A 22220-nucleotide genomic window follows, 5' to 3' on the forward strand; every position below is an offset into this window, starting at 1 on the left:
GAGATGTTGGAAAAGTCAATGAGGCCAAGATGGAGTTTACACATGGGTAGTAGGAAGAGCTCTGAGTTCTATAAACTCCAGACGACTTTTGCAACTGGTTTTGCAGGTCAACCAGGCACTAATCTCTTCTAAGCTCTAATACATTTAAAGGAAGACGGATCAGGGACATTTCACACTGTGAATTCATCTCTTAGAACTTCCTTAAATTGACTGGGTGGAGGCCCTACCGTTTTAGGTTGGCACGTTAATGCGGCACCTGCAATTTCCGCCCTTCTCTTTCCTCTCTTCCTGGCTCCCGGTCCCTGCTCCTCGCCCTGCCTGCGGCCCACCGCCAGCTGGGTCAATCCGGGCCCCGGGCACCCCCGAGTCCCTAAAACCTTGCTTCAGGAGAAAATACGTAATCATCATTACGTTTTAAACCACTGCAGCATGAGGTCTTTAAGTGAAAGCTTTATTTGGACACAAAAATGTAACCTACGAGAAACGAGGCAATACGGTCAAACCTCTTTCTCTGCCTCCCTTCTCGTTAAGGCCTCCCCGGCCACCTCAAACCCTCCATCTAAGGAAGCTGTCTTTTCCCCTCGGAGGTCGTAGGCTTTCTGAGAGCCTCCTTCCAGGCCTCAGTTCCGCCCGCCCGCCCCACCTCAGCCCCACTTCGCGCCCACCCATTGTCCCCTCGCAGCTGTCACTGCGCGCTGATCCCCAAATCCCGATTGGAAAACCATCCCGTCGCTCAGCCCACCCTCTGGGACCGGACGCCTCACTCTCTGCCGAGCCTTAAAAGGCCTCCGGCCGCTTTCCCCGAGCCAGCAGGTAAAGCCGCGGCGGCGGGAGAAAGGGAGGGGCCGCGCTCCCCGGTCGCCCCGCCCGGCGTGGGGGAGCGGCGGGCTAGCGGGCTAGCGCGCCACCACGCCCCTCCCCGACCCTCTGACCGCGCCCTCCCACTACCCCAAGTCCAGATCAGGATGCTAGCGCCGCGGAGCCGCTCTCGTAATCCCGCCCCTCGGATGGCCCCGGGGGCAGCTACCACCGCGAAACACGGAGGGCGGGGCGGGCCAGGCGGCTGGGAGGTGGTGGTGGGGGAGGACGTGAAAGGTCCCGGATGTTGCTGAACGGGAGCCCCTTCTAGAGGGAGTAACTGGCGCAGGCGCAGAAGGATCGCACGAAAAGCTACGGTGGGGGTGGGGAGAAATTTCCTCCCGGCTGGTTTAGAAGAGTGAGCCGGCGGAGGTAGCGGGGGGATCCGAAGGGAAGGCGAGTAAGGGTGGGGGTATTGGTGGCCAGGAGAAAAAAAAAAAAAAGAGCTTCCTGTTCAGGCGCACTCAGGACAGGAGTAGAAAAGCTGGAAGCCGAGCGGGCTGGGGAGGAGTGTTGGGAGCGGAGAGGACGCGCGCTCCTCCGCTCGCCCTCTAGTGCGGGCGGGCAGGACGGCCCCGCGCTGGGGAGCGGCGGTTGCTCTGGGCCCCCTGAGCTGTGGGCACCAATCAACGGTTGCCATAGCAGCGTTTGACGTCATCGTGCGTGTGGCGCCCCTGCTGCCGGGGCTGGTGATTGGAGGAAACCCCGTGTCTGCGGAGCGGCTGTAGCCTGTGAGCAGCGAGATCCAGGGACAGAGTCTCAGCCTCGCCGCTGCCGCCCAGAGACCGCTGAGCCCCGTCCGTCCGTCGCCACCCACTCCGGACACAGGTAAGGGACCCGGCCGCCGCCGCCTCGCCCGGCTCCTTCCTGTCCCAGGCCAGCCTTCCGAAAGCGCGGGGGCCGTCCCCGCTCCGCATCCCTTCAGCCTCACTCGCCCGGCGGGAGCGGCGCTGGGCTGAGGCGGAGTCTCCTCAGGCGGAGACGGGCGGCGGCTTCTCTTCCGCTGGATTCGGGCGGGCGGCTCGCGGCTGCTTCGGGCTACTTGCTTCCGCATCGGCCGCGATGAGCGCCCGGCCCCGGTCCCGGCCCCCTCGGTGGGAAGGGCGCCCACACGCCAGATCCCCGGGACCCGCCCGGTCGCCGGCTCCCGGCCGGCCGAGGCACCGCCGGCTGCGATCCGTTCCCACCCGCGCCCCCGAAGCTCCCTCTTCAGCGCCTCCCCGCTGCCCGCTTCCGCCCGAGATAATGACTCGGCGGCTGCGGGCATTGCAGTGGCGCAGGTGAGGCCGCTCCCTCCCCGCCGCCTCCCCCCTCCCCTGCCTCTCCCACCCGCTCCTCGGCGCAGCCTCCGCGCCCCGCGCTGCGGTGGCGGCACCCAGCCCTCCCCCACCCGGGTGGCGGCGCGGCGGGAGGCCCGGGCACCGGGCTGCGAGCCGAGGCGGCCCGGAAGCGCCCGCCAGGTAGACCTGGGCGAGGCCGCACTTCGGCCGAGCCGGCTCCGGGGTGGGGCTCGCCCGCGACCCAAAGCCGAATTTCCTGGGTTCCGCGGCGGGGGGACGTGAATATTCCTGGCGGGGTGGGGGATGGGCTGGCTTTCTATATCCGGGTGGAGGGGGGCTGGAAGCCCAGGTAGGGATGAGGATGGGGAAGACGGTGGGCCGCGCGTCTCGCTCGTTCCCGCGGGGGCTGGAACTGAAGGGTCCTGGTCTGGGTGTGTAGACGGGGACCCCGCTCTGCGGGGCGGGTGAGCCAGAGCATAACAGCCGGCGGTGGCCCTGCTCGCCTGGGTGTGGCTCGCCCCTCCCCCACCTGCCGCAGCTGTCGGGTCCCCGTAGACTAAGTGAGCACCCGCGGTGGCCGGTGGCGGACGGACGCCGGTGGGAGAGTGGGGTGTGTCCGCGGCCGGCCCGTCTGGTTCCGCTTCTGCGGGCGGCGCTGGCGTCGGTGCCCTCGGCGCGGGCGGCTCCCCCTCCCCGGCTCGGGCGGGGGCGTGCGGCTCCTCCCTCCGGCCCCGGTGGGGGAATTAACACTCGGCAGTAGGTTGGACTCCTTGACACAGATCCGCCATGACAAAGAGGGAGACTCGGGGACCGAGCGGAGGCACCAGCTTGGGCGGAGCCAAGGAGGGGGGTTGCGGATGGCGCGGACGGAAGGGTTTGCACTTTAAAGTCGCAGTCGGCCCGTTTTCGTTTCACCCACTTCGACGTCTTAGGCCGGCTAAGGGTTAAATGGGTGCGGCCAGTCCTTGGAGCGCTGGTTATTCTGAGAAACCTAATCCATTTCCCGCTTGTACCCGAGGGGTTGGGGAGAGAAAGCTTTGTACTGGTCTTAGATAATTTTCGTTAGAAGCAGCGTTAGTCCGAGAGCATTTTTGAGTTCCTAGGGGAGAAATTAGTAATTTCAAGAAGAGGGGAGAAATTAGTAATTTCAAGAAGAGGGGGGTGGGGAGGTTATGCGATCACAAATTTTAGTTTTCGCATTGAAACAGTCTAGTTCCCATTCAAGCTCGCTAATTGCTTGTTCAAACACAGAGGACCTGTGACGATTTGGTTTTTTGAAACAAAAAGTATTGTGGGATTTCCCTGGGAAGGTAAAGAAAGGGAGTCATTTCCCGTAGTGAATGACAGTGACTCTTCTGTTCATCATAAATCCTGTACCCTGTGGGACCACTGTATGGGTTAGTATCTTTCTGTGCTGCTTTAGGACCTTTCAAAAGGATATATTAAGGAATAGTAAAACGGGGGAAATTGAAAAGTCGAAGGAGCTTTAAAATGAGAAAGAATTAGGAAGTTACGATATAAGGGCAGCTCGGGTGATAATGTATTCAATTAAATTTTGACTACTAGAAACAATGCAGTAATTCTGCATTTAAACTGAACAGTGACATCAGAAACACTGGTGACACCGGGAAGCACTTAATAGATACATTTTAGTGCTTGCAGATAGTAAGAATCGAAGTTCCAGGATTCATGGGTGTTATTTTTTAAGCCTGTGTGCATATAACAAGGTACAGATAAATGAAGCCTTAGGGTCAGTTATGTATTGATCCTTGGTGGTGGTTTTACATTCACAATATATTAAAACAAGCAGTTTGGTCATTTCTCCCAGAAAATTGGCATGCTACGATCAGCTGTTGCAAAGATCAGTGGACTTGGGGTGGGGGGGATACCAACTAAAATTTAAACACTCCTGACAAGAGTAGCTATTACCAAAGTAAAAGGACATGAATTACATTCAACTGACAGGTATCGTGATTCTGGGAGTGTGATAGTGTAACGTTCTTCATAGGCGGTGTTTTCACTAAAAGCTGCTTAATTTTGGATTATTTAGTGATATTTGAAACTGGAGTTGAGATTTTGACCAAGTAAGATAACGGTTGGTTTTTAAGGCTGCCTCTTGGTGAATGTGCTTTAACCTTATGTGAAATAAGGATCCTGAACAAAGATGAGGTAATGCAATTTTAGTTTTGCTAAACCAGTGTTAATGGCTTTAAATGTACCCTCTGCATGCTGAGCATGCCAGTATTTTTTTTCTTAGCATTCTTTTGTGAGGCTGCATTAAATTTCTCGTGTAAAGAATCTTCCATAGGTAATTAGGTTTAAGGTGTTAACATAGCTTGTTTACAAAAGGTATAATTTTCAGTCTGTTTGTTTTAATGGAAAAAAATATCTAAATGCTACTTTTCTTTTTTTTTCCCCGGCAGAACATCCAGTCATGGATAAAAATGAGCTGGTGCAGAAGGCCAAACTGGCCGAGCAGGCTGAGCGGTATGACGACATGGCGGCCTGCATGAAGTCTGTAACTGAGCAAGGAGCTGAATTATCCAATGAGGAGAGGAATCTTCTCTCAGTTGCTTATAAAAATGTTGTAGGAGCCCGTAGGTCATCTTGGAGGGTCGTCTCAAGTATTGAGCAAAAGACGGAAGGTGCTGAGAAAAAACAGCAGATGGCTCGAGAATACAGAGAGAAAATTGAGACCGAGCTAAGAGATATCTGCAATGATGTACTGGTGAGAATCAAACCATTCAGTTTAGCGTCGCTATGATATAGAGTTCCTGTAATGCATATCAGTTAGGTTACTCTCAACTTTTTCTTTCTTTGGTTTTTCCTTTCCTTTTGCAAATGGGGTGTTCTAGATTTCCAAGTCTTTCAGGGTGTCATTACTAAAAGATGTTAAAACAGTTGTATAAGGTAAATGCAAAGATGATTATCAGTCAGTTCAAATAGATTAGTAGTGTTTTTTGTTCTAATTGAAAAGGTAAAGTAATTGTATATCATTTCAGTTATGGTTAGAATATTTGTAGTAGTTCTAGAGCTGATTTTCTTTAAAGTACGTATATGGATGCAGGAATTTTACATACCCTGTTTTAGGTGCGATGTAATAGGAGACTCACTGTAGACTTAGTAGCCTTCCCTGGATTAGCCACTATAATGTTAATGTAATGAGTCAGCCATGCGGAAAACTGGCTTCACAGTTGCTTTTGCCTCTTCCTGCGTTTAAGTGTTGGAGGTCTCAACTTTGAACACTGACAACCACAATAAAAGATTATGAAAAACTCAAGCTTGATTTTTCCAGGTTCATTCAAGAAGTATTTTAAGTATTCAGTATCTACTTGTTGAAGCATTGCTTCTCTAAATAGCTTGAAAGAATTGAACATTACATTTTGGTTAATTTTAAAATTTTCTTACAAATGATGATTTTCTGTGGCAGAAAAGTTTAAATCTGAGGATAAATTGGTAGAAGATCCTACCATTTAGCATATAACAACTTATATACACTAATACTTTCCCCTTTTAATGAACCATGAGTTTTTGGAATAATATTTGAAGTGGGTTTTACTAAATGATTTCTCTTGTATTTCAGGACTTCAGGTTACACATTGGGTCTCAGTATGGCAGGGCTCTGGTATATAGAGGGATGCAGTATCCCAATTCCTCTGAAAATGCAACTGCACTACTTAATTATTTGAACCTTGTTTATGGAAGAACTACTATAACGAGCGATATAGGATTATTTCTCACGTTGTGGGGTTTGGAGTTTTTGTTAAAGTTATAATGGTATTATGATTCCTTTATACTAGTCTGAGACTAATGGAATATCGTCAGTTCCTAAATTATGAGTATTTTTCTTTTTTTCAGTTTTTTTTTTTGTTTTTTTTTCCTTTTTTGTGGTACGCGGGCCTCTCACTGTTGTGGCCTCTCCCGTTGCGGAGCACAGGCTCCGGATGCGCAGGCTCAGCGGCCATGGCTCACGGGCCCAGCCGCTCCGCGGCATGTGGGATCTTCCCGGACCGGGGCACGAACCCGCGTCCCCTGCATCAGCAGGCGGACTCTCAACCACTGCGCCACCAGGGAAGCCCCGAGTATTTTTCTTAAATGATGATTTTCTTTAGGCTATCTTTTTAAAGAACAATAATATTTTTTATCTTAACGTGGGCGCCAGTCTTGTGTGGTATCTGTCTTGTGTGTGGTTTGTTTTTGATTGCTTACTTGAAATCTTTACATTGATAGCTATCATTCATTTCTAAGATGAGAAGGGAGTTCTGGCTTTTATTGATACTAAATGACAAATGCTCATCTTGTGGTTTGCTAAGGTAATAAGAATATTTAAAATTTGAAAATATGATGTTTTCCTATAATAAAAAACATGTCAGGCTTTTCCCACCTTGCTCTGTTTACTGATTAGTACCTGTGTACGTTACTGAGTTTTGTTCGCTCTGATGTTTTTCCTCCAATTATTACACCTAATAGATCAAATAATTTTTATTTTGGTTTCAAAGAGTTTGCTACAAGTTATAATTTCCCTTAAGACAAAAGTCAATTTTAGGAATAAATGGGGGACGCAGTAACATTTACCCTCTACTTACAGCTTATTTGAGATTCCAGGTAGGTATTTGCATGTTTTCCACACAAGAAGTATTAAAAGGTCCTGTCATTGTGAGGATTTTCCTAGGAAAAGACTATAGCAGTTTTAACTTTACTTCCCTTTGGTTTCCTTATCAAGGAAAAAGAATAGGATCCGTGGGTGAGAATAACTGGATTAATCTCTAAATAGCTTCTCCTTGTTATGATTATTAAGGGGGTTTCATACTGGTCACTACCCATTTCTCCTTCAGAATAGCACTGGCTTCTTACGGAGTCTAAACGAAATTTCCACTTCGAAAGTATAGATAAATGAAAGTTTAATTCCTTTATTATACTGAAGACTCAGAATCCTAAACAAGCTTTTGCTTCCAGCCTTAGTCTTTTCTAAAGTAAATCTCCAGTAGTGATCTTTGCATGGCTCATGCCTCTTAACATATAGTAGATACTCAAGTATTTGTTAAGTAAATGAGCGAAAAGGCTTCTTTTGGAAAAGAGGATAATAGAACTAGGTCAGCAGCACTGCTAATTTTCCAAGGCCTTTTTTGTTTCAACTTGGGAAAATACGATATTTACAGATACTGTGATTCGTTACAGGCAGGCTTCTTTCTTTCCCTGTCATCTTTTTTTCAGGCAGGTCATGTTGACTCTGGAAACATCTTGCATAAAATTCCTTTTCCCCTTTTTAGTAAAATGGAAGAGTAAAATATAGCAGAACTGTTATTTCTCCTAGAGAAAATAATTGTTTGAACTGATTTACTTGATGATTAATGAAAGTGTGCTTAATTATATCTCAGTGTCTTACTTATAAAAATATAACCAGTTATAATTTTTATTACTCTAGTTTTTTTTCTGAACTTTGACTTTTAATTTGAGGAAAACAAGCAGGTAATTCCTTTTCAGAATTAACATTATTGGCTGGTGGCATCAGTGATGAACCAGACTTCATTGTTCTATTGAGTACCTGTATCATACTGGCTAAGAAAATATTCTCTTTCTTCCTACTAGGGGGAACTAACCTCCACGGTTCAAAGTTCTTCTGAAGAGCTCTTTAATCCATTATTAGGTTACCGCCATTCTGGTTATGGGCACTTTATCAAGTGTTTGCTTAATTTATACCATTTACTTAAGCAGAGAAAGAGCAGGGAACATGTTACTTTCGACAAAAGTTTTAGAGCATTACTGTGGAAAATGGTCACTGGCTTTATTCTTCACAACATGGACTTCTCTTTATGCCAAAAAATTTGCAGTTTTCTTCCTTGTGTCGTTAAATTGTGAACTAATGTAGTCTGCCTTTTCTACCAGATCTTAGACCAAAAGCTCTCGTGTTCGTGGGGGAGGGGATCAATACCTCTTCTGTCTAAACTCACAAGAAGCCAAAAAATTGGGTACTTTATCTTGAACATGATGAAATGGAAAATGAAATGAGGATATGCATACTAGATTGAACCTAATTCAAACTCAAAGAAGAATGTAGTGTTGTAAAAAGAGCTCCAGGTTTTGAGTCAAACCAACTTTTTACCATTGAATAGCCGAGTGGCCTAAAGAAATCTTCCATCCCTCAGAGAAAACTGAGCTCAATTAAAAGGGAATAATATCTACCCCATAGGGTTGTTGTGGAGAAAGAAAATCAGGTACTCTTAGTGCCCCAATTTATCTCAGTTTGGGGCTTCTGTTTAAAGCAGTGACAATAGTACAAACCTGCCTCTAATAATATAGAGGTCTCTTAACTCAGGAGTCCAAGAATGGGAATTAAAAGATCCAAGAAGCCTTAAAAATTGTGTATTTTTCTAGGGCAGAGGGCCCGTACTGGCCAGCAAATTTTCAAAGGTTTCATTTAAAAATTGAAAGCCACTGGTATAAGGTAAAGAATGGCTTCCTTTCACAAATCAGTAAAATCATGAGTCTGCCATTTGTAACAGCTGGCAACAGTAGTTGTGTGATTCAGTTAACTTGACTGCATTCCATTTTATTATGCTTCTCTACATTTTTAAGGTGTGGTTTTCAAGGTGTGGTTGCTGGGCACTGGGTTTTATCTCTAGCTCATAGAACTGCCATTAAGCAGGAGCAAGCTAGGAAACCAGGCAGCTTTGGGGTCCTTCCTAGTCTGAATATGTTAACACATTTTTGACCAGAGACGGATTTTGGCCACAGGTGTTAGTTTCTGCAGAAATCCCCCGGTCAATAATGTGTTAATATGTGTCTTAGGCTTTAAAAACTGCTATATAGAGTTTTAAGTTGAAAATTACTAGGCAGTTCACTTATTGGAATAAGGGCTTCTCAGAAGACTTCTGCAGTGTTATATTCATTTTCACTACTGTATATATTTACATGTTTTTGTCAATAACTGCTTTTGGTATGTTTCAGAGTACAAAGACCTTATGTGACATAGCAGATAGCAGCAGTCCCTTCCAGGAAGGAGTACATTTGATAGTCTTTTGGGGAATAAAATTCAGTAGTCTTTTTAAAAGAGTTTTCATGATAACCATTAAACATTGACCCTGGTGAGGTATTGTATATTTGCGAAGTCTGAGGTGTGTGAAGTGTAAATGAAAGAAAATAAAGGAACAAAGAAAGGAGAGGTAGATGTTTGCCATTTGGTGGGAAGGGGAAGAATAACAGCTTGATCAAGAGCAACAGGTTACCTGTCCTTTTTTGGCATAGCAATACTTAGATAAGAATGACGTCTTTCCTGCCTGTTCTAAGAGGAGATATAGATGACCTGGAGATGTTTAGTGATTAGATGAGCTGTGAAGATAGTTAAAAGTGAACTAAGAGGAAAAGATGAAAGGATTCAAAATTGGACTTAAAGCAAAAAACCTGAGTAATGGGCTTCCCTGGTGGCGCAGTGGTTGGGAGTCCGCCTGCCCATGCAGGGGACACGAGTCCGTGCCCCGGTCCGGGAGGATCCCACATGCCGCGGAGCGGCTGGGCCCGTGAGCCATGGCCGCTGAGCCTGCGCGTCCGGAGCCTGTGCTCCGCAACGGGAGAGGCCACAACAGTGAGAGGCCCGCGTACCGCAAAAAAAAAAAAAAAAAAAAACCTGAGTAAAATCTTAAAGTAGAGGAGGAACATGCACATTTATGCGTCTAATCTGCCCAAGAAAGAGGAAGAAACTGTATTCAGCCCTAGCAGAGGCTTTTGAATTAGAAAGGAGGGAAAATAAAGCTACCTTAGAGTTGTAATAGCGTATGGAGAATAATTTTGCTTTTCATTTTTTCTTCTAAAAACCCAACTTTATCAGTAAAGAAATCTTACTGGTAACACCTCAATAGTGGTACAGTAGGAAGACCTGAGTTAGTTGTTTAATTGGAAAGTGGTTCAAGTATGTGTTCATACTTGGTCTAAACATTTATTTTCAATTAAAACAGATGTGTATGTTCATTTGCCCATTGCTAATGTGGAGCTAAGACCTTTTCTTTGAATATGCATAGATCCACAGTTTGGAAATAATTTACTAGACACCCCTAAAATAGGTGCATCCTTTACAAAATGCTGTTTGAGTTTGCATAGCAGAGTGAGAACTTGAAAGCTAGAAGAATAATCAGTTCATAATCCTAGAAATATGCAGTTTTTCTAATCTTTTAGTTTGAATAACCCAAGTGGTGTGCCTGTGTGTGTGTGTGTGAGTGTGTGACTCTCCTTTAAAAACTAGTCGTTTGGCGCATTCAGCTTAGTTTTCATAGGAACACTTCTTTTCATACTTATATTTCATAACACTTAAGTAACATACCATTTTAAGTAATTATAGCCAAGTATAATGGCATAGTTCGGGAAACAAATATGGGACTCTTAATAAGGATATAACTGCTGATAGAAGCTGAAGGGAGTTCCAGAGAGTAGCCGAAAAACTTATCTGAAGTATTTAGCCCAAAGTCATGGGCATGATTGATGTTTACTTAGGAATGAAAGGCCTAATGTAAAGCCAGTCTATTAGGTAAGTAGGATTTGGTTAATCCAGCAAATTAAGTGATGGTTCATTCTATCAGAACAGTAGGTGGGAACATTGCTTTATTTAAAAGCCTTTTCCAATAATTTTGCAAGAGATTAGGAGAGAGAGGGGGTACTGGTTAGATCATGAAGGGTCTACTATGTTATAAATTAAGGAATGTGGGACTTAATGGCCGTATGAAACAGGCAAAGGAAGTGACACCAGATTTTGCCAACAACAAGGTGTGTTGATAGACATGCATAAGTAATTCTGCTCTTATAAAGAAAATCAGAGCTTTTGATTTGACCATTTTTTTGGATTTCTGATCACCCAGTTCTGTTCTTTGGACTAACTTTCTCCTTTTACTAATGTCAGAAATAGATTCTCAGTGCCCTCCATCATAGTTTATCACATTCATATATTAACCTTGGGTTTTTTTTTTGGAATTGGGGCTTTAACCTGTGGAAGACATAGGGTTTTTTTTTTTCCCCCATGAATATATTACCTATTTTCATATCTGATGACTGGTTCTACTACATAGAGGGAGCCCAGTATGTGAAATAGTTCTTCATTTATAATATTAAATGTTATTGGACCATTTAGATTAATTTGACCACAATTTTTTTATTCCAAAATAGGTGATCTTTGACACATTTATATTGAAGAACATTTGTGTGTATGAGAAATTTTTTAAAAGTCAAAATTATGGGTGTTCTGATGTCAGCTAAGTTAAAAACTTAATGTAGTCCATTGCAATTCTAATAAGCATTAGAATTTTTTTTTCTAGAATTCCTGAGATATTCCTCTTGTGATTTCATCCTGGTTTCCATAGCTCTTTTCTTTATTATGGTTTTACATTGAGAATAAACACTGCTCTTTAGAGGATTTAGAATTGCTGTCAATTTCAGCGTGCTACAAGCAAGAGTTCATCTTCCTTTTGAAACTACCTGTCCTTTCTAACCTCTTAATTTTTAGCACATTTTCTAGACTTAATCAAAATGACATCTTGGACTCAACTTTGACTTCATTTTCTGATTGCAAGTTATTGCTGTGTTGCCTACATCATAGGTTCTCAACCCTTTACATTGTTGATACTCATTTGTATGATGCACTCCCGTGGGTAGTACCCAGGATTATTTGCCATTGCCATTGTACTAGTTAGTAGTAGTTCTACCCCTTACTCTCCCACTCAGAAGCATATTGGCAAGAAAGTGATGGTGTGAGGAAGGGTAAACTTGACCTAATTTTAATGGACAGAAGCTAAATTGTAAACCTTTTACAGCTAGTGGTGGTCATTCACTCGGACTTGCTATCTTTACTGTTCTTTTCCCGGTTCTATGCTATATACAGACAGCTCTTACTCTTCTTACCTTTTTATAAAACAATGCTTTCCTTCTGTTCATTTGCTCCATCTTTGCCAGAATACCCTCTATAACGCCTTCAGCTCTAGTTTGGTCTTCTTACTTTCCCTGACACAAGCCATTGCTAATTCCCATCTTTATGGCCCGAGGGTTTCCTGAGGGTTTCATTAATCTGATTTGTAACTTATTTATTTATTTATTTTGAGGTACGCGAGCCTCTCACTCTTGTGGCCTCTCCCGTTGCGGAGCACAGGCTCCGGACACACAGGCTTAGCGGCCATGGCTCACGGGCCCAGCTGCTCCGCAGCATGTGGGATCTTCCCGGACCGGGGCACGAACCCATGTCCCCTGCATCGGCAGGCGGACTCTCAACCACTGTGCCACCAGGGAAGCCCTGTAACTTATTTTAATTTTGATATCCATGTTGTTTTTGAACTTAAGAAGATTGGCTCTATTTCTTTATTCCCCTTAAAAACAGGACCATTGACATTTGTGGTATTTAATATGTAAAGTATGCTGAAGGAATGATACGCTTAATATTTAGGTGGCACAAATTTGAATTTGGCTTGGGAGAAGTGGCATGCTTAGCCACCACATTCTTATCAGTTCCCATTGTACTAAGTACATTTCTTTGCAACAGGCCATTCTCCTTTATTCTCTAGTGAGCATTTCCCTATAATGATGAAAAACTTGTATCTATAAAAATTGCTATGCAGTAGCAGTTGTCGTTTGTCACTGATATAATTTTGCATTTTCTGGTAAGGTATAATGTGACATAAGTAGTGATGAAGTATAAAATAGTCTTATATCTTGGCAGATTTCACTAATGTTTTTCTGTTGACGTTAGTTTGCTATAGTGTGGATCTTGGGGGCAACAAAGCATGGTTGAATGTATCTGACTTCTACCAGTATGGTCCTGTTGTATGGCACATTCATGTTTGTTTGTATTGGAATAGATAACTAAAAGGTTTCAGCATATAAGCTTTTTCTTTCTTTCGACAGAATTTGTGAGTTTTCTTCCCTTCTCCCCCGAATAAAAATACGGTTACGATGGTATTAACTACAGGTAGGATGGCAAAGTAAGAATGTAATGACAGTCGGTCAAATGTTAATCTATAGAGTTAAGTAAGGCAAACTAAGACTTTGTCCAATTGGTTGACTTGTATGCATGTTCATTCTTTTAAAACCTAGAAAAGGTGCATTTTTTGTAGTATTGGAATTTCATTTATTTGAATTGCTTAATGAGTTGGACATCATTAGAGAAGTTAGAAATGTTTTAGTGGAGGCTAACTTCCGTCTCGCAAACAAGTTCCAGGATCTACGAGTTTTTTAAAATTAGCGGTATTACCAGGGAACCCAGTGGTGAGTTGAATGTTGCTCATCTAAGTGATTAAATACAAATGCTTTTCTGAGAAAGACCTACTTCTCTTGTTGATCCAAGACTCATGAATTTTCAACTCATAATTATTTTTGCCCCTTAAAACAACATACATTAAACACCATTGCCCAGAATTTCAAAGGAATACTTGGACCACATTCAACCAAGGGAAACGTGATGAAAATCCTACTCAAAACACGCTACCTTTAAAATGTGATTCTGGGAAATTGACAGTTGAGGACAGTGTATAGGTAGGCAGTAGTATTCTTAGAACAAGCAAATTCTCAAGTCAGTAATTTGATGAGTATTTTACTACGGTGTTTAGAAGATGTTTGGAAATGACATCAAACGGATCATAACACTTTGTTAACAGTAATGACTTTTCCCTTCAGTTTCCCATTTGATAGTTTCCATCTGATAAGAGAGGATTATCATCAGACTTAAATTTAATTGGATCATAGGGATAAGACTTGAAGAATAATCTTATGAATATTTCTAAAAAATAAACTATAATGTGTGCTGCTTTACTTTAAAGGGGTGATACAGCCTAGCACAGACTATGCAGCCTTTTGGTGTTTGAATTTTTAAAATTCATTTTATGACTCTGGGCAGGTACTACATCTCTGTGACTCTTATTTCCACATCTGCAAAATGGAAATAATAATAGCATCTACCTCTAGGATATTTTATATAGAGTTAATACATCCCCGTGGTAATAGTAGATAGCAAATATACTGCTTACCTTCTTTTGTGCTTCTTTGATATCACTTCATTGTGGCTTGATTTATTAATTTTGGATTAAATTTAAGAGAATTTTAATAAACTGCTTAAACTTTAAATTTAATATTTATTGATTACTTGCTACTTTATAAGCCCTGTGCATAAAGAAAAACATAATAAATATAAAAAGCCTCTGCTCATAAAAAGAATCTCAACAACCTAGAGGGTAAAGTACTGTGTGTTGGTCAGATTCAGAAGAGCTGGTCTTCAACCTTCTTTTTTAAAAGTGGCTGATAACCTGGTCCCACTAAGGAATTATACACAACACACAATGTGCATGTGTAAGTTTAAAAAAACACTATAAAAAATGAGGTTTTTAAAACAAAAAGTGCTTTGTGATGGAAATATTGGGAAATGGGGCCTTGATTGGTGAGAAGCTTCAACCCAAGTAGGTCAACATTAATGCTAGCTCTGAGAAAGGCTCTGGGGAAGGGGAGAAGGAAAGCCCCCTAGTGTCAGACAGTTTTAGCAGTTATCACTCAATGCTCAATAATTTCTTTTTGGTACTTTTCACCATCTTTTAATCTTTAGGAGGTACATTTCGAATATGACTAAAATACTACTTTTCAAAAAAAACATTTTAGAACACTCCAGGCTTTCTATCAGCATTGAGTTCTTATGTGGTTGTCTTTTGTTTCATTTTTGGTAAGAATCAGGGAGCCAAAGTACTCTGGCTTTTTAACAGGAATTGAAATTTTAGGCTGGTTTCAACATTCCTTAAACACCAGAGAATAATATATCTTGGCTTTATCAAATTCCTTGTTGCTATTTTAAAAGTTAGATGGTGCAGATTTGCCATCTATTTCTTACTAGTGGAAAATGCATTCAGTTAAGTGACTGGTCAGAGTCCTCTATGATTCCATCCTTGAAGTTAAGAAGCTCTGTCCCTTCATATCTATATGACTTTATCATTTATAGAACACCTAAAATTTTACTGTGTGCCAACATTACACAGAAAGTCTTCAAATACGTACCAAATTAGTTCTTGACACCATCTAATTCATTAGCGGTTTCGGTGGAGCACTTTCGGAAGCAACTGGTGGAGTTGCAATTGAAAGAAAGGAAAGCAATGCAGCCACAAGAGGGAGTAAGAGAATAATTTCTAAATTGATGGGCCTTCGTTGCAATGAAAATAGCTGCTTGCCTTTTAGAATTTTGAGACTTTAGGAATGATAAAAGTCTCAGGGGCTCTACAGAATAAAGTGAAAGTTCTGGGAAAATTCTCTGTGCACAAGGGAATTGTGCAGGACCAGAATTGTGAACTTCTACGTTGTGCTATAGAATTTGAATTAAACTTCATATTGAGGATATTATTTAAACTGACATTTGTGGGGCTTTTGAGTTTTTTAATTGAATAATAAATTGGGAGGTGAATTTTATAGAATCATTGGATTTGGGGCTTGAAGGAGCATCTACCCTAGCTTTTTCATTTTCACAGATCAAGAAGCTGAAGCAAAATAAGACTTTGTCCAGTTGCATGACCTGTATGCATGTTTGTTAATCTAGGAGAGATCCTGTTGCATTTAATTTACGAGGAGTGCCCAATTTTTGTTGCATTGGAATTTCATGTATTTGAATTGTTTAATGAGTTGGACATTAGAGAAGTTAGAAGTGTTTTTTAGAGAAGGTTAAATCCCATCTTGTAACTGGAAAAATTACCACTTTGTTTAATTTCATTAAAAGTGATGGCTTTAGTTTTAGACTATATTTTAGGGTTCTGTACTTAAAATGAAAATAGCAAGAATCACACTTGAGGGCCTTGTGCCTCAAGTTCTTGGCACCTTTTCCCTTTTAGCCATTGGCATTTTTTGTGCCTGATTGGTATGAAAGCATACTATCTATATCCTGGCCTCTTTTCCTTTGTGTTCAGGGAAGAGGGCCATGATAGTACAGTCTAAAACAGAGCAATGGGTTGTAGAGGCTTGGTCTTCCCCATGCACACATCTGGTGAAATCAAGTCAAAGGAGACATTTGCCCTATGTTTTCAAATTGCAGTCCGTAAATGTCTCATTAGAGGTTGATTCTTTTGCTTTATTATTCTGGGACTATTTACTGTTTGCTTAGTGACTTTTTAATGTATATTAATTAATGGAAATTAAATTTAACAGTATAACCAATTGTTGGAATACTCTCCAAGACAAAGTGGGAACCTCCTCTCCACCCCTCATTTTAATTTGCAAACGCATCACTTATTTTTGTGATATTTTTTCTCCTAAATACAAGTTTTACCAGCCCAATAAGGAAATTTGAAAAACATAGATGAGCACATAAAGGGTATAAAAGTGGAGAGCAGAACTCACTGATAATGCTGTCTTCCAGAAATAGTCACTTTTTTTTTTAATCACTTTAAAAAAATTATTTATTTTTGGCTGCACTGCATCTTCGTTGTTGTGCACAGGCTTTGTCTAGTTACGGCAAGTGGGGGCTACTCTTCGTTGCGGTGCACGGGCTTCTTATTGCGGTGGCTTCTCTTGTTGTGGAGGACAGACTCTAGGCATGCAGGCTCAGTAGTTGTGGCTCAGTGGGCTCTAGAGCGCAGGCTCAGTAGTTACGGCACACGGGCTTAGTTGCTCTGCCATATGTGGGGATCTTCCCGGACCAGGTCTTGAACCCGTGTCCCCTGCACTGGCAGGCGGATTCTTAACCACTGCCCCACCAGGGAAGTCCCCTAGAAATAGTCACTATTAAGAAGGTTTTTCTTTAAAACTTACTTTTATATAAGTGTAATATTAAGTAACCAAAAGTGAAAATAGCTTCTTCTACATATGGTAATTAAACTGCCTTTCTAACCATTTATTTTTTTAACTTTTTATTTTGAAATAAGTTCAAATTTTCCCATATATCCTTTACCTGATTCCCCAAATGTTAACATGTGTAACTACAGTATAATGATCAAAATCAATAAATTAATAAAATAATGGATAAAATAAACTATTATATAACCTATAGCAGTTACAAATTATACCACTATAATTGCCTAATTCTGGTCCAGAATTCAATCCAGGATCACAGTTTGCATTTCATTGTCACGTCTCCTTACTCTTCTTTAATCTGGATCAGTTTTTCAGTCCTTGCCTTTTGCCACTTTTTTCAAAAGTACTGGCCAGTTGTTTTGTAGAATATCCCTCAATTTGGATTTGTCTGGTGATCCCTCATGAGTAAACTCAGATTGTGCATTTTGGGGAAGAATTCCTGGAAATGATATTGTGCCCTCCTTGGTGCATCATATTAGGAGACACATGTTGTTCTGTTACCGAACCATTATATTTAGGTAGGACATTATTTTCTAATTTAAACAGCAGGGAGGACTTATAAAAACACCCTGTGGTGCAAAAGTATCAATTTTTTTTTTTAAGATAGATGCCCCATAAGTATGATTACTTTATCAAAGGTTAGAACTAAATATAGTTTGCCAAAGTCCTTTTTAAATGGGTTATGCAATTTTATAATGAATGGATTACTCTTTTGAAAGGGCGAAAAATCCCAGCTCTATAACTTGTGATTTTCCTTTGAAATACATTTTCATTAATTGGCTTCATGTATTCTAATTGACAAGCTAAATCACAGCCACTAGCCCAGTGATTTAATTTGCATAGTGGCAGGTGGTCATTCTTTAGGGCTGAAATAAATATATAAATGGTTTACAATGAGTTCTTGTTAATTTTTTAAAGTTTAGTCTAAGGACCCTTACTCTCTACATTGTCTGATTCCCATTTAAGAAAAAAAGGAAAGGACAAGTGAGGAATAGTGGTGGTGGGCGGGACGTGTTCAGTGCGTTAGAGAAGCTTTCCTGGGGTGAAATTTAGAAGGAAGGTTTTGAAATGAATGCTACTGTGAAACAAGAAAATCGAATGAGGAGGTGTCATGATTTTGTGTTTGAAACTCCCATCACTCCTCTTGGTGCCAGAGTTGTAGTACCAAAATCTAGGTGTCCTGACTTGCAAAAAAATTTACTCTACCTTGCTGCTTCGAACTGTCCTCCCACCCTATCTCTGGTGCAGCTTTGTAGTTGTCTCCCTTAGTTGCCCCCTCCAGAGGCATTACATAGTACCTGGCGCTTATCCAAGGGTCCTGAAAGCATATTAGGATATGCTTTGGCTGCCCTTTGGCTGCTGTTTCTGAATATATGTGCTTAGTACAGCATCCAAACACCTGTCATTTTTGAGCAATTTCTAGGTCTTTAAAGAAGCAGAACATTGTTCCTTTTTGAGCAAAATATTCATTAACCTACAATATCAACCTCAATTTTTACTACATTTTATCTTAACTATATATTTAGAAGTTTGGTAAGATGATGAACTTTTGATAATCTTGATGTTAGGCTTTTTTCCTTTAAGATTGTTCTAAGTTTCCTCTGCTATATTTAAATGAAGCAGTTCAAATTAGTCTACAAATTCGGCCTGGGGATTTGATGTTTGAGTGCCTAATATGTGCAAAACGTTTGTCTTTAAGGAGCCTATAAGTAGATTAAGAATACGTATGTGAAAAGTCAAAGGTGCAAAATCATAATTATTTTAAATTACACTTGCTCTGGATAACATGTTGCGGAGCATAGGACATAAAGTTCAAAAAACAAAACTCTTCTGATGTCATCCCACTTCCTCAGAGGTAATGTCTAATCTTTTTTGTATCCTCCTGGGAACTTGCAGTGCCCATGCAAACAGTTCCGTCCTTGAAGAATATACACAGGTAGGATCATAGTTGAACCCACACACTTTGATGTATATGTTATGCTTCATTCCATACTGGCACGTACCGCATTCTTTTTAACGTCGGTATAGTGTTTGATGAGTGTAACAATTTATTTAGCTAGTCCATTGTTGATATTGACAGAAATTGAGATATTTCCTTTTGTTTTTCCTTCAGTTGAAAGCTCTTCAGACCTGGGAGGTACAGAAAATGTAGACTAAACTGAATATTTTTGAGAATTGGCTTGAGGGAGAACATAGTGTTAGAGCTGGGTATATTGAAAGGTGAATGGTACAGATTACTTTAAGTCAGTCAGCAGTTCTTAGAGTGATCTGTGGACCCCTGGGAGTCCTGCTGGGGGGAGATTCATGAGGTCACACCTATTTTCTGTCTCTTTTACAGATGAGAAACCTGAGGCCCAGAGAAATTTCAGAACTTCGTCAAGTTGACATAGCTAGTAAGCAGTGAACTGGGATTTGAACATAGGTAGTAAGCAGTGTAAGCTTGTGCCTTTTACAAGTCTGCTGTAAAAAGAACAAGTACTAACAGAAAATGTTTCCTTTATCTTATGTACTTTGATATAATTTAATCCTGTAGGTTTGTTTTTGTTTTTGTTTTGCTGTAATTACTTCAGTTTATTCCTTCATCAGAACCTTCAGGAGGCACCACAAAACCAGGTGGGAAAGCCCAGAGCAAAGCATGTCCCCGCCCTCTTTAATCTTGTGTTTTTAGATGAAAGTTTTTTTGTGCATTATTTCACCACTCTTATTAGATACACAAATTTTTGATTATGGAACCTGAACTGAAGTACTAAAGTTGAGAGTACAAGTGCACTAAAGCAGATTTTTTGGTTGTCAAGATCCCCATGTCTTATATTTACATCTAACTGAGTAGAGTACCTACTCTTTTAGGAGCTGTGATTGGTGCTTTCCTGTTTATATAAACTACACTCTCATTTAGACCTCGTAGTGGCCTTTTGAAGTAGATTTTCATTTTAATCATTTGTAAATATGTTTTTTATTTAAAAAAATCATTTTATAAAATTAAATTTCATTTAATTCTTTAATAGATGAGAAAACTAAGACTCTGAGAGATTAACTTGCCTGAGATCTCAAAATTGATGAGAGTGGGATTTAAGGTCTTTCTGATTTTAGTTTATACTGTTTCTATTACACCAATCTGTTGCTCCAAGAAATGCTTGGATGCCCAGAGATTAGGGCCTTGCCACCAGCTCAGGCTGCAGTTTTGGTGTTTTAGATAGTTTATAGTCTTGATTGTTCCTACAGATTTGATATTTTACTCTTCTTAATTTCCAGCTGTAATCATATTAAAGGACAGTGAGAGAGGTATATCACTAGAATAGAGATGGATTTTCAGTTTACAAACTTTTTATTAGAAACATTTGACCACAGTTAGAATTGAATGTTTATTGAAATTCCTAGTGGGGGCAGGTTGAACCTAGCTCAAGAAGGGCAGTCAGAACTAGATAACCTGTCAGTTTGTGTGGTTCCTTAATGTTAATCCACTCCAGAGTCAAAGCATTGATGTTATGTAGACCATCTTTGGATCAAGCACGTGCTAGAAACTATTGTTAATATATTCTGCCTGGGTAAATTGACTGGCTTGGGGGAAAAATCATTACTTGACCCCATATCTTAAGTGTTCTTACAACCTAAGAGGTTAATTGTACATGGTGCTGTAGAGGAAAAAAAAAAATCTTTTAACTCTAAAATCTCAAGCTCCACATAATTTATCCATTGATTAGATTAAGGTTCAGCACCCTCTCCAGAACTATAGCATGTATTTAGCTCTGGATTATAAACCATTTACAGAGACATTTCAGATGTGGGCTTCATGCTTTCAATCCCACATAATGTTAAATGGGGATGGCTACTGTATAAAGTCAGAATATGCATTAACTCTAATTCAGCAGATTAATTTTAGGTATTTTTAAATGGCCATGGTTATCTTTAAAAGACAGTAGCTGTCATCAAAAACATTTTTTTAAACTGCTTGAGGGGAACTACTGTGAATCTCTAAAACAAATTCTATTTCGGCAAGATCCGTATTCACACTATATACAGTACAACTGCTCTTCAGGCAAGTAACTACTCCCTCCCTGTTGTGTGATAACATTTTAACGTTCATATTTAGCATATAATGCTGATGTGAAAATTTTTAAAAAATCATATAGGTAGTGATTATAAAAAGATTTAGCTTTTTAATTTTTTCTACAAAAAATTCATACCATTTTTCCATTTTCACTAGTTCTTTTCAATTTCATATTAATAATTCATAATCAATACCAGTAACTAAGAAAAAATGCTTCCATCAATTGTGTGACAGAAACTGCTATCTGTTTAATAAAACTGAGGCTCCCCTCTAATTCCTGTGCACACAGCTAGACCAAATTTCCCAGTGTCCCTCTTACATGCAGGCAAGTGACTGTTTTTACCAATGGAATGTACATGCGGGCTGTGGGTACTGACTCCAGGCTACATGCTCCTTCATGTTATTTTTTTCTCTGACTGGCTAAAATGGAGATCAGCTCAATATTAACATTGTAGTCTCAGTTAAGTGCTTGAGTGTAAGATGTTATTAAAGTTTGTGTTTGACCTGAAAATCCTTTTCTGTTATAAATTACATTTAGATTAGAAAGTCAGTGTTATATGGAGAATTATACAAGTGGAAGGTTCATCAGTAGTCAGCCTAACCATTATTTTATAAGTAGAAATTGTGACACCTCATTTGCTTCTTTCCTTATATTAATGCTATGTCTCCTTTTAAATTTTGATTCTCACAATGTCCCACAGTTGTCATCACCTCCACTTTACTACTACAACATGAATGAAATATAGGAAGTTGTATACTTAGCGCAGGGTATTTTCTGAAGTTTTTGTATGTTGAAAATAGCTATTAGTTCTTTCCTCTCTTCATTTTCTCTTCTCCAGTTTTTCTTGTCACTGCTGCTTTCTGATAAGTGCTGTTTCCTTTTTTTCCCCTGTTTTTATTTCCATCATGGTCTTCTCCCTACATTTGCCTTTCTCCTGGCTTTTAAATCCGGAAAATTGAACTTTTATTTCTCTTTGGTTAGTTTGATAAATTAACATACTTAATCACCTCTGTAGTGTTACAATTAACTTAATTCAGTGAACTCTATATCTTCCATATCTTAGAGTTGAATGAGACCACATCTTATTTGTGAATCTCCTCTAAAAAATAGTGATTTGTCTCATTTCTCCTGAAAATCTCTGTAAGAAGAGTAGAACTTGCTATCTGACGAGATGGCCTATTCCAAATTTGTTTCGTAAGCTTTCTCATACTGAGCAGAAATCTGCCTCTGCCCAAATTTAACTAGTCTT

General features: G+C 40.9%; 1 protein-coding gene across 2 annotated transcripts in view; it reads left to right on the top strand.

Moving 5' to 3' along the window:
• The first annotated feature begins 1571 nt into the window (after positions 1 to 1571).
• The window catches only part of YWHAZ (tyrosine 3-monooxygenase/tryptophan 5-monooxygenase activation protein zeta), a 32447-nt gene continuing 11798 nt past the window's right edge, over positions 1572 to 22220 (top strand). Inside the window, exons 1-2 of one of the 2 annotated variants that reach the window (XM_022584679.3) lie at positions 1572 to 1686; positions 4562 to 4866. In XM_022584679.3, coding sequence (XP_022440387.1) covers positions 4573 to 4866 — 294 coding nt within the window. In that variant the 5' untranslated portion in view covers positions 1572 to 1686; positions 4562 to 4572. Of the gene's footprint in view, positions 1687 to 3016; positions 3536 to 4561; positions 4867 to 22220 lie in introns of those variants that run through there. The other variant, XM_089898852.1, reaches the window with a different exon arrangement.

The sequence above is a fragment of the Delphinapterus leucas genome, chromosome 17 (assembly GCF_059928025.1).
Source record: "Delphinapterus leucas isolate spDelLeu-1000000601 "Yukka" chromosome 17, BTC_Dleu_Yukka2, whole genome shotgun sequence".
Taxonomy (NCBI): Eukaryota; Metazoa; Chordata; class Mammalia; order Artiodactyla; family Monodontidae; genus Delphinapterus; species Delphinapterus leucas.